This window comes from Canis aureus, chromosome 18, assembly GCF_053574225.1.
Source record: "Canis aureus isolate CA01 chromosome 18, VMU_Caureus_v.1.0, whole genome shotgun sequence".
NCBI lineage: Eukaryota > Metazoa > Chordata > Mammalia > Carnivora > Canidae > Canis > Canis aureus.
In genome coordinates this window covers 54,530,899-54,546,301 of record NC_135628.1, presented here as the reverse complement: position 1 = coordinate 54,546,301, position 15,403 = coordinate 54,530,899, and the positions used below count along the sequence as shown (strand labels likewise).

The window sequence follows — 15,403 nt, the reverse complement described above, 5'->3', positions numbered from 1 at the left end:
AAAAATAGCTTTAAAAATGCATTGAGTTCATTTTACTTCTCAGGATATGATCTATCTTGGTATATATTCCATAGACACTTGAAAAAATGTACATACCCATATTTTTGCTTTCTGTATTATTTCCTGAGATTTCAAGGTTCTTTCTTTTCCTGTTCCTTCTTTTTTTTCTAATACCTTTTTTTAAAGATTTTATTTTATGTAATCGCTATACCCAATGTGGGGCTCAAACTTACAACTCCAAGATCAAGAGTCATACACAGGGATCCCTGGGTGGCGCAGCGGTTTAGCGCCTGCCTTTGGCCTAGGGCGCGATCCTGGAGACCCGGGATCAAATCCCACGTCGGGCTCCCGGTGCATGGAGCCTGCTTCTCCCTCTGCCTGTGTCTCTGCCTCTCTCTCTCTCTCTCTCTCTCTCTCTCTGTGTGACTATCATAAATAAATAAATAAAAATTATAAAAAAAAAAAAAAAAAGAGTCATACACAACACCAACTGAGCCAGCTAGGTGCCCCTACTTTTTCTTTCTGATTAGAGAACTTTCTTTAGCTGTTCTTTATTGTAGGTCTGCTGGTAACAAACTCTCTGAGTTTCCTTTCATCTGCAAAATGTCTTGATTTCCTTTAATTCCTGAAGATATTTTCTCTGAATGTGGGAGCCTAGGTTGTCAATTACTTTCTTTAAGCACTTGAAAAATATCGTGCCACTTTCTTCTGGCCGCCATGATTTCTGATGATAAATCTGCTGTCTATTGAACTGTTTTCCCATGTAGGTAAGGTGTTGTTTTTTCTCTGGCTGCTTTCAAGGTTCTTTTTTTCTTTTGTTTTCAGAAGTTTGATTATGATGTGTCTTCATATGGATTTCTTTGGGTTTATACTGTTTGGCATTCACTTCTATGTACATCTCTAGGTTTATGTCTCTTGTCAAATTTGGAACTTTTCGGCCCTTATATCTTTGAGTGCTTTCTCAGCCTCACCTCCTTGATCCTCTTTCTGGTACCTTGACAGCACCTCATCACAGCCCAGCAGGCATAGAAATTAAGCTCCTCCCACCCCAACTTTTGCTGATAAGTGTTGGTGGTGTTTGGCTGGAGTAAAGCAGTAATTGTTTAACAGTTTTCTGGCTGCTTGGCAGCCCTTTCTTCAAGCCCTTGGGTGAAGATAGCAGACTTTTTGGGGGAATTTGTTTTTTTCCTGTCCATTGCTATTTCTGGGTTGCTGGCTTCTTTAGCTCCAAATCTAAGATATAAGAGGCAAACACAGAGACAGACAGACAGACAGACAAACACAACAAAAACCCAAGTAACTCAACTATCATGCTATCATGCCATTTCTTGGGTCCTGAGGTCCCTACGCAGTCTTCCTTCTTCTCTCCAACCTTTCAGTCTTCTTTTATATTTTATACATAATGTCCAGGGTTTTTTTTTTTATCCAATCTTTTTAATAATTGATATATTCTTAAATTGAGATGTAATTTATATATCATAAAATTCACTCTTTTAACCTTTTAAGCAGTTCAGAGGTTTTTAGTACATTCACAGGGTTGTGACACCATCATCACTCTAGTTGCAGAACATTTTGTCACCCCAAAAAGAAAGCCCATGTCCAAGAGCAATCACTTCCCATTCCTTACTTTTTCTAGTCCCTGGTAACCACTAATCTACTTTCTGTATCTATGAGTTTGCCTATTCTGAACATTTCATATAAATGGAATCATGTTATATGTGACCTTTTATGTCTGGCTTCTTTCACTTAGCATAATGGGTTCAAGGTCTCTCTGTGTTCTAACATATATCAATACTTCATTATTTTTTTTTACTGCCAAATAATATTATATTGTATAGATATTCCACATTTTGTTTATCTGCTTGTCAGTTGATGGACATTTGGGTTATTCATACTTTTGGCCATTATGCTGCTGTAAACATGAGTGTACAAATTTTTATGTGAACATATGCTTTTAATTTTCTTACTTATATACCTAAGAGTCACATAGGACTGTATGTGGTAACTCTGTGTTTAATTTTTTGAGGAACTGCCAAACTGTTTTTCCAAAGCAGCTGCACTACTTTGCATTTCACCAATAATGTAAGAGGGCTCTTTTTCCCCACATCTTTGATGATGCTTGTTACTGTCCATCATTTTGATTATAGTCATCTTTGTGGATATGAAGTGGTATCGTATTGTGGTTTTGATTTGCATTTTCCTAATGACTAATGATGTTGAGCACCTTTTTATGTGCTTATTGGCATTTGTGTATCTCCTTTAGAGAAATATCTATTCAAATCATTGGCACAGTTTGTGCTTTTTTTTTTTTTTTCCCTGTTACTGTGTTATAAGAGTTCTTTTACATATTCTGGATACTAGACCCTTATCAGAAATATGATTTGCAAACACTTTCTCGCATTTTGTAGATTGCCCAGTGTTTTTGTTGTACTTAGTTGGAGTAAAGTACATCTATATCATCTTCCTGGAAGCAGAAGTCTACCAAACTAGTTCTGTAATAGCTTTTAGAAGGGCCAAAGTGTACTTCATTGCTTAAAACTCAAAATAGTTTAAAGTCAATGTGGGCTGGGGTACCTAGGTGGCTCTGTCAGTTAAGTGGCTGCCTTCAGCTCAGGTCATGGTCCCAAGGTCCTGGGATCAAGCCCAGCATCAGGCTCCTTGCCCAGTGGGGAGCCTGCTTCTCCCTTTCCCTGGCTTGCTCTCTCTCTCTCTTTCTCAAATAAGTAAGTAAAATCTTAAAAATAAATAAATAAATAAATAAATAAATAAATAAATAAAGTCAGTGTGGGAGAGAAATCTTATCCTAGTGTTCAATTTTTTTGTGGTTTCAAATTTAGAAATTATTTTAAAGTCAATTTCTATGAAGGCAAGGGAAACAGAAGCAAAAATGAACTATTGGGCTTATCAAGATAAAAAGCTTCTGCACAGCAAAAAAAAAAAAAAAAAACAGTCAACAAAACTAAAAGACAACCTACAGAATGGGAGAAGATATTTGTAAATGACATATCAGATAAAGGGCTAGTTTCCAAGATCTATAAAGAACTTATTAAAATCAACACCCAGGAAACAAACAATCCAATCATGAAATGGGCCAAAGACATGAACAGAAATTTCACCAAAGAAGACATACACATGGCCAACAAGCACATGAGAATATGCTCCGCATCACTTGCCATCAGGGAAATACAAATCAAAACCACAGTGAGTTACCATCTCACACCAGTGAGAATGGAGAAAATTAACAAGACAGGAAACAACAAATGTTTGAGAGGATGTGGAGAAAGGGGACCCTCCTTGCACTGTTGGTGGGAATGGGAACTGGTACAGCCACTTTGGAAAACTGGGTGGAGGTTCCTCAAAGAGTTAAAAATAGAGCTACCCTACAACCCAGCAATTGCACTACTAAGGATTTATCCCAAAGATACAGATGCAGTAAAAAGCAGAGACACCTGCACCCCAATATTTATAGCAGCCATGTCCACAATAGCCAAACTGTGGAAGGAGCGACAATCCCATTCGACAGATGAATAAATAAAGAAGATGTAAAAAAAAAAAAAAAAAGATGTGGTCTATATATACAATGGAATATTACTCAGCCATTAGAAATGACAAATACCCACCATTTGCTTTGACGCGGATAGAACTGGAGGGTATTATGCTGAGTGAAGTAAGTCAGTAGGAGAAGGACAATCATTATATGGTTTCACTCATAAGGGGAATATAAAAAATTGTGAAAAGGATTATAGGGGAAAAGAGAGAAAATGAGTGGGAAAAATCAGAGAGGGAGACAGAACATGAGAGACTCCTAACTCTGGGAAATGAACAAGGGGTAGTGGAAGAGGAGGTGGGCGGGGGATTGTGTGACTGGGTGACAGGCACTGAGAGGGCACTTGATGGGATGAGCACTGGGTGTTATACTATATGTTGGCAAATCAAACTCCCATTAAAAAATATATAAAAATATATATATAAAGTCAATTTCAGAAGAGAACTTTATTTTAATGGGTTTTTTTTTCTATGCATTTTTGTGACTTACACCTCTCTGTGTATTCAGCGAGTTTCCACTTGATGTGCCATGGCCTGATAGTTATGTGCCACGGCCTGATAGTTATGTGCCACTATACACATCCCATTAACTCTCTGAGTAACCATGAGGGGGTGTGGCTGGGGCAGCCAGCATTTACACCAGCATTTTGTTCAAATATTACGACTTATATATGTGCCAACAGGTGCAAAGGGTAAGGGATCCTGGTTAAGAGAGCACAAGAGTAACCTTACAGCCCCAGTGAGAGTAAAGAGCCCCTGTCTATGGTATGTTTTTAAGCTCTGCAGTCAGAGCAGTGAAAATAGGCACAGGTATGAGAGAGCATTCCTCATTTCTAGGGTAAATAGATGGGTCTTTAATCTTTTCTTACCAAACAGTGAGCAATTCAGAGTTAATCACAAGAAATCAAGAATTGTGTGGTATCTCCAGTCTTCACCCAAATCACCTCCTGAGTTCTTCAAAGACCACTGTCTTCTTCCTGGGTAAAGATTATTTTTTATTTCTTTGCTTTTGACTCTACTTCTCTAAACTCAAACACTAATGTATAGCCATGGCTAGAAATAGCAGCATTATTTTGAACTTCAAATATTTCTTTTGTTTCATAGGTGCCTGGGTGTCTCTTACCAGCTCCCCAGCCTTGCCCGACTGTGCCATGAATGGATTATGCTTCTGACGAAATCTCTGACAGCGTTTTGTTCAGTCTCCACCACAGGGTTCTTGTGTATTCTCAAGCACCCTCTCTGGGTTTCCGTTCTGCAGCGCCGCAGGCTGATGAAGGGACACTTTCCAAACCACAGGGCTCTCCCTTTGTCAGTGTCCTGCACTCTTTCACCGCCTGCATGAACCTCTCATTTCAATCTCTATCCAACCTAATTTCAAATAGCTTCAGTTTTCTAAAATTCTGTAGATTTTCTCTACTGCATCTCTTCTGGCCTTATTTTTAATTTTTTAAAAATTCACATTATGCTTGTCTCCATACAAACTAGTCGTTTCCATTTTTCTTCTTTAGTCTCTACTTTTCCTGAATATATGCTAATAGCCTTGATCGTAAACATGCAAACTCATTACAGACTAGGTACTCTTCACTTTCATTTGGCATTTAATTCTGTTTTTTGTGTCAAAGGAAGAAATGTATGTGAAAGCCTTTTATAAACCAGAAAGCACTATACACTCATATAACTTATTGAAATTAACAAAGGACCACTGTGCCTCTTTTCACGCTTTCTGCTCCTTCTGAGCCAAAAGAACTTCTCCATAGAGGAGGGAAATATTGAAGAAAAATAAAGCAATGGAGTTGTCTCTTAGCAACTGAGTTCGTGCCTTATAAATCTTGCCCACTTTAGATTACTGCTGCTCAAAATCACTTGCTTGCCTTACTGGCTCAGTGCAAATAATGTTATTAAATTATAGAAAAACCAAGGAAAAAAAATCTAATGAATGAGTCACTCAGTGTATTGATTGTGCTCTGTCTTGCATAGCACTATTGGCAGAGTTGGATTGTCTCTTTCTCTTGATTCTATTGCAAAACATACACACACACACACACACATACATATATGTATGTATGTATATACACACATATCTTGCTGCAACTTAAATTATAAACTAAGTAGAAGCTAAATACCACCTTAGACATTTTGAGGTTACCTGAATCTTGAAATAATGTAGATGTCACATAGGTAGTACATGTACTGTAATAAATCAAGTTGTACATAGCTTAAAGAAGATCAGGTGTACAAAAACTCAAGCCAAATCAAGGTGTGATTATTTCTGTTATAAAATAAACCATTATAAGGATTCTTCAGATAGGTTTTCATAGTATATTTCACTTAGCAAGTAATTCCAAGTATTTTATATGCTAGACAGTAGAAGAGAGAAAGATTCTCTGTGTGTTTGTGTGAATAGTCTTTGGCTTTCAGTATGAGAAGGTAGATATAAGACATGCACACAAATAAGGCAGTACAATGATAAATGTCTTGTGAGTGGTGAGCTGAGTACTGTAGAAGTTCAGACAAGGGAAAGGTCACTTCCAGCTGGGTGAGCTATTATGATTACATGGACAAGATGACATGTTAGAGAACAGAAAACTAACAGAGAGTTTGTCAAGTTTAGTAATTAAGGCAAGATTGAAGAGGCAGGTAAGATGTTGGCGCCTTCAGCTCTAGAGCAAGGAGTTTAAACTTCAGTCAGGAAGCAATGGGGAGCCACTGACTTTTTTTTAATCAAAGCCTTGTCTAGGAAAATTTATCTGGCAGTAATGTGTAATTTCAGTTAAAAAAAACTGACTTGCTGATAGTCTTTTAGGCTCCTTTTGTATGAAACAAAGCTGCATTTATAAATAAGCCTATTATAGAATTGATTCATTTCTAGTCTTTTTAAAAGGTAGTCAAAAGCCTATTTTGAGATGCAATTAGATCCAGTAAGATAAGCTGCTTAGTTAAGATATAAGCAGTCTATGAAGTGGAGTAAAATACTACATTTCATACTTTCCAAAATCATTCTCAAGGATCTTTTGTGTCAATTAGCCATCCTAGTGATTCCTCCAGCTGAAACAATGCAGAAATCCTCCATTTTCTCTTTTTCCCTCCCTACTTTGATAGAATGAATGTCTATGATGAAAAGACTTTCCTACTGGTTGCCCTCTCAGATTTGTTCTTAATTTTACCAAATATTCATATACCCCTGCAAAAGACTGTGCTTGCCTGCCTTTCTCCTTTAGTGGGAGAAACCAACAGTAAGAGTGATGGCCTACCTCACGGGGGTTGTTGTGAGGCCCCCTGGGTACAAAGATGAAGTGCTGTGTAAATACTCGGAAAATGTTGATAATCGATTAAGAAGTGGACCTCAGATGTTTTGTTAATAGAAACCACTGTAGATTGGAAGTGCAATGTTTTTGTAATAAAGACCATCTAATAAGGCTGGCTATTGTTTTCCATGTGTGGTATGCCTCGGGGAAACTTAGAGCATAAAATGGGTCCCACCTGCTACTATTAGGGAAGTAACACTTCCTACATATTTACCTCACAGTGAAATGGTGTTTTTAAAACAGCACAACTAGAGAAGCAGTATGTTCGTGTGAGAGCCATATTATAAACCAAAAGGTTGAGAATATTCATCTCGGCTTAGTTACTAATTTGCTGTGTCACTGAACAAGCCAGTGATCCTTTTTGTGCCTCAGCCTTCCGAAGAGACTGCCTGAAGCCAGCCAGGCCAAAAAGATGCTAACTGCCAAATCAACAGGAAAATGTAGGGGACTCAGGAACACGTAACTGAAAGCTATTGTGTAAAATAGCTTAAGAATCAGATGGTGGGACACCGAAGAGCACACCATGTGCCCGTCTTACTCCCTTGTACTGACCAGTGGGTTTCTCCCTAAGGTCAAAGTGGCAGGGGAGAGAGATGGGCCTTGAGGAAGAATTCGTGGTTCCCACTCCAGAGATCCATCTGGTCACCTCAGGTCAATCCAAGCCTAAAGAATCTAGAAAAGATCACATTTGATTCTTCTTGGTCTTTGGTGCTATTAGGACCTCATAGGCATTTTCATTGTCTCTCTGGACAAGGCTCAGGCCTTCCAGCAGCCCTGACTGCCATCATGTCTCTGAGCTTTTGGAAGGGCACAGTCTGGCTCTTGGGCGACACTGCATCCTGCTGTCTCCTCCTGATCCAGAAAGTGTGTGTCTTCAGATGGGGCATGGACTGATTTTTTTAAACTCAGAATATTATTCCCTGATGAATTCTTAAATACAGACTTAATAATGTGATATAAGTTGTTTTTTTGAAAATGTATTTTGGGTTTCAGAACAAGAATTTTCTCTACTTCTGACCTAAAACATGAAGAGAAGCTCAGGAGAGTCTTTAAAAACATCAGTTCATGGCATTAATTGGAAGCATTTCTTTTATCTGAAGTTGGGACTGAATCTGACTAGCTCCTCTCAAGGCTTAAAAGTTAGGAGCACAATTTTAGAAACAAGAAACTTTGAAAGTTTTCCCTTTTTTGCTGTATCTTTCAAATGCCAGGCAGAGCTTGCTGTGTTGAATCAAATTGAAGCATGCCCAGTAAAAAATAATAGCCCCTGGCTTGGGAACTAGACCTTAGTTCATTCGGAAACCAAAATGATCCTGGCCCAGTTTTAGTGTATGGAAACTCTCCAAACCACCTTGGCTAGCGCCTGGTATTGTAGAACCAGGCTGGGGAACACGAGGGCTCAGTGGCTCTCTACAATGGTGGGAATCTGCTGTTATTTCTTAGCAGATCAAATCCATGGTGAATACTAGCATACAGACTGTGTGGTCTAGTTCAGGCTGCAACATCAGCATGAATAGTTGAAGACAGTTCAGGAAAGTGAAAGAAACCACAAAGACTAAGAGAGTGAGGGCTTGCTTGGGTAGCCACAGCAGCACATTTTAGACATTCAAAGATCATTGCTTCTTTCTTCACAGTACATCTCTGTGGAAAGATTATGGAGGAATGAAAGGAGGAAAGCCTTGACTCAAAAAGGAAAATAAGAAAAAAAACATATATTTGTGTGTGTGTGTGTGTGTGTGTGTATATATATATATATATATATATATATATATATATATATATATATAGCAGGCATATAGTGTATATATATATATACATATACACACACACACAGTGATCATCTATACTGCCTGGGACTTCCTAGTGTTTATTGGGTGTGTACCCTTTCAATACCTTGGGCCAATACCTTCTCCTTGATTCCTCATCCTTTAATGATGCTGTATAACCCAAAAGACTGTTAATGATATGTGGCCCATTTGCCTACTATTAATTCTGTAAGAACAGGATAGGAAGACTTAGGGAATACTTGTACTCCATTCTGTTTTTACACTGTTCACTCTTTTTCTTCCATTAAAAACCTATCTTATTCTCTTTTTAGGTAGCAGTATAACTAAATACACTGAGAAGCTAGAAGAGATCAAAAAAAGTGAGTAACACTAGTGATCGTTTGGGATAATGGGGCCCTGAAGTTCTAGAAGTTGGTCATTAACAACCTTAACCCCATCCTACAGCTGCCACGTGCACAGAGAAGATGGGAGGTGGGCGAGCCCGGCAGGTGCCTGGGAGGATGTGGGAAATACCGTGTACCATCCCAGCCAGCTGCCGAGCTTGTTGCCTGAGGGCCGAGTTCTGCCCAACTGATCCCACAGGAGGTGTTAGTGTTGGAATGTAGAAAGAGCTCTCTCGTTAGGCAGCAAGCGGCCAGGCTTCTGGTTTCATTGTATTGCAGTCTCCACAGCCTTTTTCCAAGGTCATGATCTTTCCCATCTTCTTCGTTTTCTCTACGCCCAAGATAGGAATAATATCATCTCCTCTTTCATAACATCCTTTTGCGTATGAATTAGTTCAGTATTCATGAAAGACATCGAGGAGAGAAAACGAGCTTATTATTAAAGTGGTGCTATGCCTTCCAAATCCATTGCAGTCTGCTTTCCTTTGATTAAAAATCATATTTCATGCACATCCTTTTTACAAACTAATCTTCAAAGATATGCTACTAGTCACCGAATGCATTGCCTTTGCACAAAATCATAATTTTTCAACCTGTGTCCAAAATGGATGTATAGTATACACACCAATGCCAGAACTAAAGAAGTAGAAACATCCCTTTCCTAAAATGGATTTGTTCATATCCTCAGTAGAAGAATCTGGTGCCAGGGGAGTAGTTAGCTAATGGTAGTAGAGAGGCACTCTGGTGGTTCACAATTCAGGACTTCACTCTGGTAATCTACATCTTTTGGCAAGAGAATATCATAAACCCAGAATTCATCAGAACTTCTGTTTTTATAACACAGGCCTTTTAATTTAAATGATAATGTTTCTGCCTCTCTTGAATTGCTGCGGCATTGAGAAACCCCACCAGTAGTGTGGAACTCAGGAGCAGCTTTATGCTGTGTTAAGTTGTCATGTTCAGCTATAAGGGCTCATGTAATAGACATTTGTTTTTTCATGTGTAATGTCATGCTATCTTTTTCTTTTTCAATCTGATATATTAGATTTTATACTTTTATTATGTTTTACATTACGTTGAGTATATATATTTTAAGTATATATTGGCCATTTTAAACTATTTGAAAAAAAAATCTCATCAACTCACCCATGCTTCACAGTTGTCGTCCTTAATTCATCCACAGCAGGTAAAATTCAGCTGGCTTGCTTCTGTTTGGGTTTGCCATCTCTGTTGCCTCCTATCCATTCGTAACTTACTGTAAGCTCACATGTCCACACCAAAATTTGTCCCCTAAAAATGTCCCATTCCACCCAGGTTGCTGAACCCTGTTTAAAACATTTCTTAAAAGCACAATGTGGTTTCTCTGATATCTAAACTTCAAATGGAGCTTGTTTCTACCACCCTCTCTCCCCTTGCCCCCCCCAACCACCGTCACCAAATACCTCTAGAATAGAGTCCTTGAAAATGTTTGCTTCCCTCTTTAGATGCTTTGGACTTCCTTTTATTTATTTATTTTTATTTTTTTATTTTTTGGACTTCCTTTTAGCAAAACAGGAGGCTCTTCTATCACCTTGTTTCACACACTTTGTGCTGATTCCCTGACTAGAATTACTTCAGATTCGGGTTTGAGATCTACATTTTGGAAGATATTTCCTTCTTTTTGCCCACTTTCTATTGTAGATGTTCTTTCAGGTCAAAAGGGAGGAGAATATTGCCTTGTTTCATGTCACCCTACACCCGTCATTTTTCTCGGGTTACCTTAGATGCCATGTCTTTCTGTGAAATCACAAACCTTGTTCTGTTACTTCCTTTGATTTGTCTTCCACTGTGAGCCTAACTTCCCTTTGCTAACAGCATGTTTTAACAGAACCCTGAAAACGCAGCATTCCTCTGTAATCCGAATATTCTTTCTACTCTGTCTCGGGAAAATGGACACTCTGTGTCTATTGACTGCTCACAAAGCCTATTCTTGGCTTCTGGTGGTTAGATGACACTCGCTGGACCCAGTGTGAAGCATCCTAGATAGTTAGGTCTCTGTCCTTTCAGTAACTCGAGAGAGCCAGACTGAGACTCCAGACTCACCGGAGAAGCAAACCTTGATAACATATCTGAAACTAGGATTTTTTGTCTCCATCCCGGAGTTTGGGAGAAGCGACAGGAGCAGAAGCTCCATTCTTAAAGCTCTTTTCGCCCTTGCAAGGACAGACTGCCAGAGCTTTCCAAGTCCTCCTTTTTTATAAAATTTAAAACTTACTAGGAAAACGTCTAGTTTGATCTTTTATCTCTGAGTAATAATGTCAGAAAGTCCTAATGATGGCTGTCCTTCTAAACAAGAACCAGGTATGTAGAGTTCAGGCTCAAATGTGCGGTGGGATGTCTAGTGCCTAAGAAACGATCCTGGAAATGCCAATCACTAGAATATAGTAGAGCCTGTTTTTTCATTTGAGATCATTTCTGCTTAGTCAAAGGGGATTTGAACGTGTACATTTTGTAATGGGAATATGAAGAAGTGGAGAAGTACTTCAAACTCTGTAACTATACCAAAAGAATATCAGTGGATAAAGGCCACAGTGCAAATTACTTGAAAGCTGTTGACTCTCTTTATGGGCTCATTTATTGCCATTGTGATTTACATAAATGACTTAGGTGGGAAGATTGGTGGCTCCTGAAAGGAGGTGGTAGTTATTCTGCTACACTTTTGAAAGCTTCTGGTCAGCCTCCTGGGTTGGCATCCTGGCAGGTCTTAGAAACTCCTTTGCATCTAGGTTTGTTACTTTGTTTTATGCAGAAGAAGCTATTCTGAGAATTTTCTAGAAGTAATGGTAAGTTATTAGCCACGTTGCTCTCTCGGAGATGTCTGTAAACAGAGAAGCTTGAATTCATTGTAACAAAGAGACTTGCCAGATTGACAAAAGTCTAGTTTTTAAAGTACTGACTTTACTGACTGAGTGGTAAGGTGTTGGTCAACCAAGCTAACGTTATCCTCCAAAGAAAATTCATGGAAATGATTAGTAACACCAGGTAACTAATTTTAAATACCTTTAATCCCTTCCTTTGTTGCTAGGAGTCTTGGTTTATGTGACTTCTATGCTGTGAAGGCCATAGTAATTATCCACCTAACCTTTAGTAATTCGGAAATAATGAGGAAGTACTTAAGGAGTTATGGGCGCCAATATAAAAAATGTTGAAGGGAAATGAAGCGTAAGGGTGGGTGGGAGTTCGATGCTGAAAACTCTTTAGAATTGGCAATCACCTTCAGGAAATTTTAAGGAAGCTAACTTTTAGCATGCCTCCGTGGGACAGATATGAGGTCAAGTGAGATTGGCTGAATTTTAAAAGACCATTCATGTGATATGAAGAGCTGTTGACACAAACAGGCACAGAAGTACTGACATTTGAGTATTTCTCGGGACCGCCAGCTCAAGATAGAGCTGAATAAGTATTGATGTTTCAAAAAAATTTTTTAAATTGTGGTTAAAAAAAAAAACATAGGGGGATCCCTGGGTGGCGCGGCAGTTTGGCGCCTGCCTTTGGCCCAGGGCACGATCCTGGAGACCCGGGATCGAATCCCAGGTCGGGCTCCCAGTGCATAGAGCTTGCTTCTCCCTCTGCCTGTGTCTCTGCCTCTCTCTCTCTCACTGTGTGCCAATCATAAATAAATTTAAAAAAAAATTTAAAAAAACCATAAAATTTACCATCTTCACCATTTTTTAAAAAAGATTTTGTTTATTTATTCATGAGAGACAGAGAGAGAGAGAGAGAGAGAGGCAGAGACACGGGCAGAGGGAGAAGCAGGCTCCATGCAGGGAGCCCGATCCGGGTCCCCAGGATCACACCCTGGGCTGAAGGCGGCGCTAACCCGCTGAGTCACCCAGGCATCCCATCTTCACCATTTTTAAGTGTGACACTGCCGCACAATAAATCTCGGGAACTCTTTCATTTTGCAACACTGGGTGGATTTTTAACCAAAGTGGAGTTGCCGAGAAAGTGATAGAAAAGATTATCAGGACCAGGCTAAGTTTTGTGCCCAGCATGGTACCCCCGGGGCGGGGGTTGTCCTGTGTGTCTCCAGCATAATTTGTAACCTCAGGAACAGAACCGTTCTCCCTACAGGGCAGAGTTAGAATAATAGGGTGTGAATGTCTTACCAGCTGTTTGACCTGGGGCAACTGAGTTTCTCTGGGTCTCTGTCCTCATTTGCAAAACGCGGATGTTTATTCCCTGCTCTGTTCTGAAAAGGATTTGAAGTGGCTTACAAAAAATGCATGCAGCACAAAGGTGGGCAAAAGAAAGACAGCAGAGTAAAAGGGAAAAATGGTGACTGGATAGAATAAATGCGGGGAGTGAAGTCATTAAAATAAATGCAAGGGATAAAGTCACTAGTCAGAAAAGGACAGCTTGTAAATTCAGCTTTAGGCTTCCCACCAGCCAAAGCAAAGGGGGGGGGGGGGGAAGGAATGAAGAGATGTTTAGAATGCCTGGCACACTTAATTTTGAGGATATTATGACGATCAAATAGGAGATAGTATAGATAAAAGCATATACATCATTGGAAATGACACCATCTAACTTGAGGACTGGAAAGAATGAGTACTCTAAGACAGAAAAACATTCCTAGAGAATTATTTGTCCCATCTTGCATTTCAGATTATAGATACAGAAAGGATGAGCTCTTCAAGAGACTAAAAGTTACAACCTTTGCCCAGCTGGTAAGTTATATTTCTAAATTCCAGGCAAGGTAATGTTTGCGGATGGGTTTCTTCGGAATTTTCACATTTCACCTGTAGGAGGACTGATGTATGGTGTGTGTGCTCATTCAAGGGTAATATGAACAGTCGTCTTCTTTTTTTTTTTTTTTTTTAAGATTTTATTTATTTATTCATGAGAGACACACACACAGAGAGAGGCAGAGACATAGCAGAGGGAGAAGCAGACTCCCTGTGGGGAGCCCGATATGGGGACTTGATCCGGGACTCCAGGATCACGCCCTGGGCTGAAGGCTGGAGCTAAACCGCTAAGCCACCCAGGCGTCCCAAGAACAGTCTTCTTTGATAAGAACTTTATAAAGTGAGTGTCTGGGTGGCTCAGTAACTGAGTATCTGCCTTTGGCTCAGATCATGATCCCGGGGTCCTGGGATGAGTCCCACATTAGGCTCCCCACAGGGAACCTGGTTTTATAAAGTAAAATGTACATTCTACCTTTTTTTTTTTTTTTTTTTTTTTTTACATTCTACCTTTAAATCATCACACTTGTTTAATTTTTCCTTGCATGCTTTAATTTGATATTTAGAATCTAGAATTCTGGTGTCTGGATTATTTGGCCATGTTTCTCCATGAAACCAGGTGATTGCTCTTCCACAGCTGAGCTCTTTTCTGCCATAGGCCATTTTCTTACTTTGGGAAAGTCACTTTCTTCTTTCATTTGAAAATTACAGAAGAAGTATCTCTCTGGCCCTCAAACATGAGTTTCATTGATGTACCTCAAGGTGGATCTTGGATCTTAGGAAATGAACAGTGAAAAGTACTTATTTAAACACTGTGTGTAGGTATACAGCATTGTGATAAATATATTCATAATTACATTTATTTTTTCATTGCACGTGGAATTGTTGAGTCAATTCTGTCATTGTAAGTTTTGCATATTATGTTGAGACTGAAATATAGGTGATTGTCATTCACTTTTATTGTCCTAAATTATCCTTTTGGTCTTTTAAGTTTATCATGTGATGTTTTAAATGAATTTTTTTTTTAAACCATCATCTGCAGCATAATTAACACTCCCAAAGTAAGGAGGCCTGAGATTTAGTCTCCAGTGGAGGACGCTGACAGTTCTTTAAACCAAGAGATCTTTGATGTTTGATGTTTCCTCGTCTTTTATAAAAGACAGAATTGCCTCTGTTTAAAGACAAACAAACATACACGCCATCTACACATTTCATTCTTTCTTCTATCAGGTCATCCAAGTTGCTTCCCTATCTGATCAAACACTGGAAGTGACAGCTGAAGAGATTCAAAGGCTAGAAGGTAATGAGAATTGAGGATGTGGGGCAAATAAGCGATTGACCATTTGACTGAAGTACTCACCCTGTCTGTCTTTGCTGTTGTGTTCACAGGGAATTGGGACTTTGATGGATCTATTTGTAATTAGATGGCTACTCTCTGAGAAATGCTATCTGGTGCTTTAATTGTTAATTCTTATTTCTTTTTCAAAAGCCATCTGGTTTTCTGGCTCTAACATTTGTAGTTTTAAATGTTTTTGATGTGTTTAATATACTAATTACTTCTTTTCCAACAAATATTTTTAGTGCCTTGGATATACACACAGGTCATAGCATGTAGTACTAAGAGACTACAAAGGTGAATGAATAATGCACAGCTCTGC

At 39.1% G+C, this 15,403-nt stretch overlaps 1 protein-coding gene across 3 annotated transcripts in view; it reads left to right on the top strand.

Annotated features, from left to right (window-relative positions):
• Positions 1–15,403, top strand: part of CEP41 (centrosomal protein 41) — a 52,559-nt gene that overhangs the window by 24,704 nt on the left and 12,452 nt on the right. For 2 of the 3 annotated variants that reach the window (XM_077857349.1, XM_077857348.1), the window contains 3 exons: positions 8,950–8,997; positions 13,669–13,730; positions 14,976–15,045. In XM_077857349.1, the coding sequence (XP_077713475.1) occupies positions 8,950–8,997; positions 13,669–13,730; positions 14,976–15,045 (180 nt within the window). The remainder of the gene's footprint in view (positions 1–8,949; positions 8,998–13,668; positions 13,731–14,975; positions 15,046–15,403) is intronic. The other variant, XM_077857350.1, reaches the window with a different exon arrangement.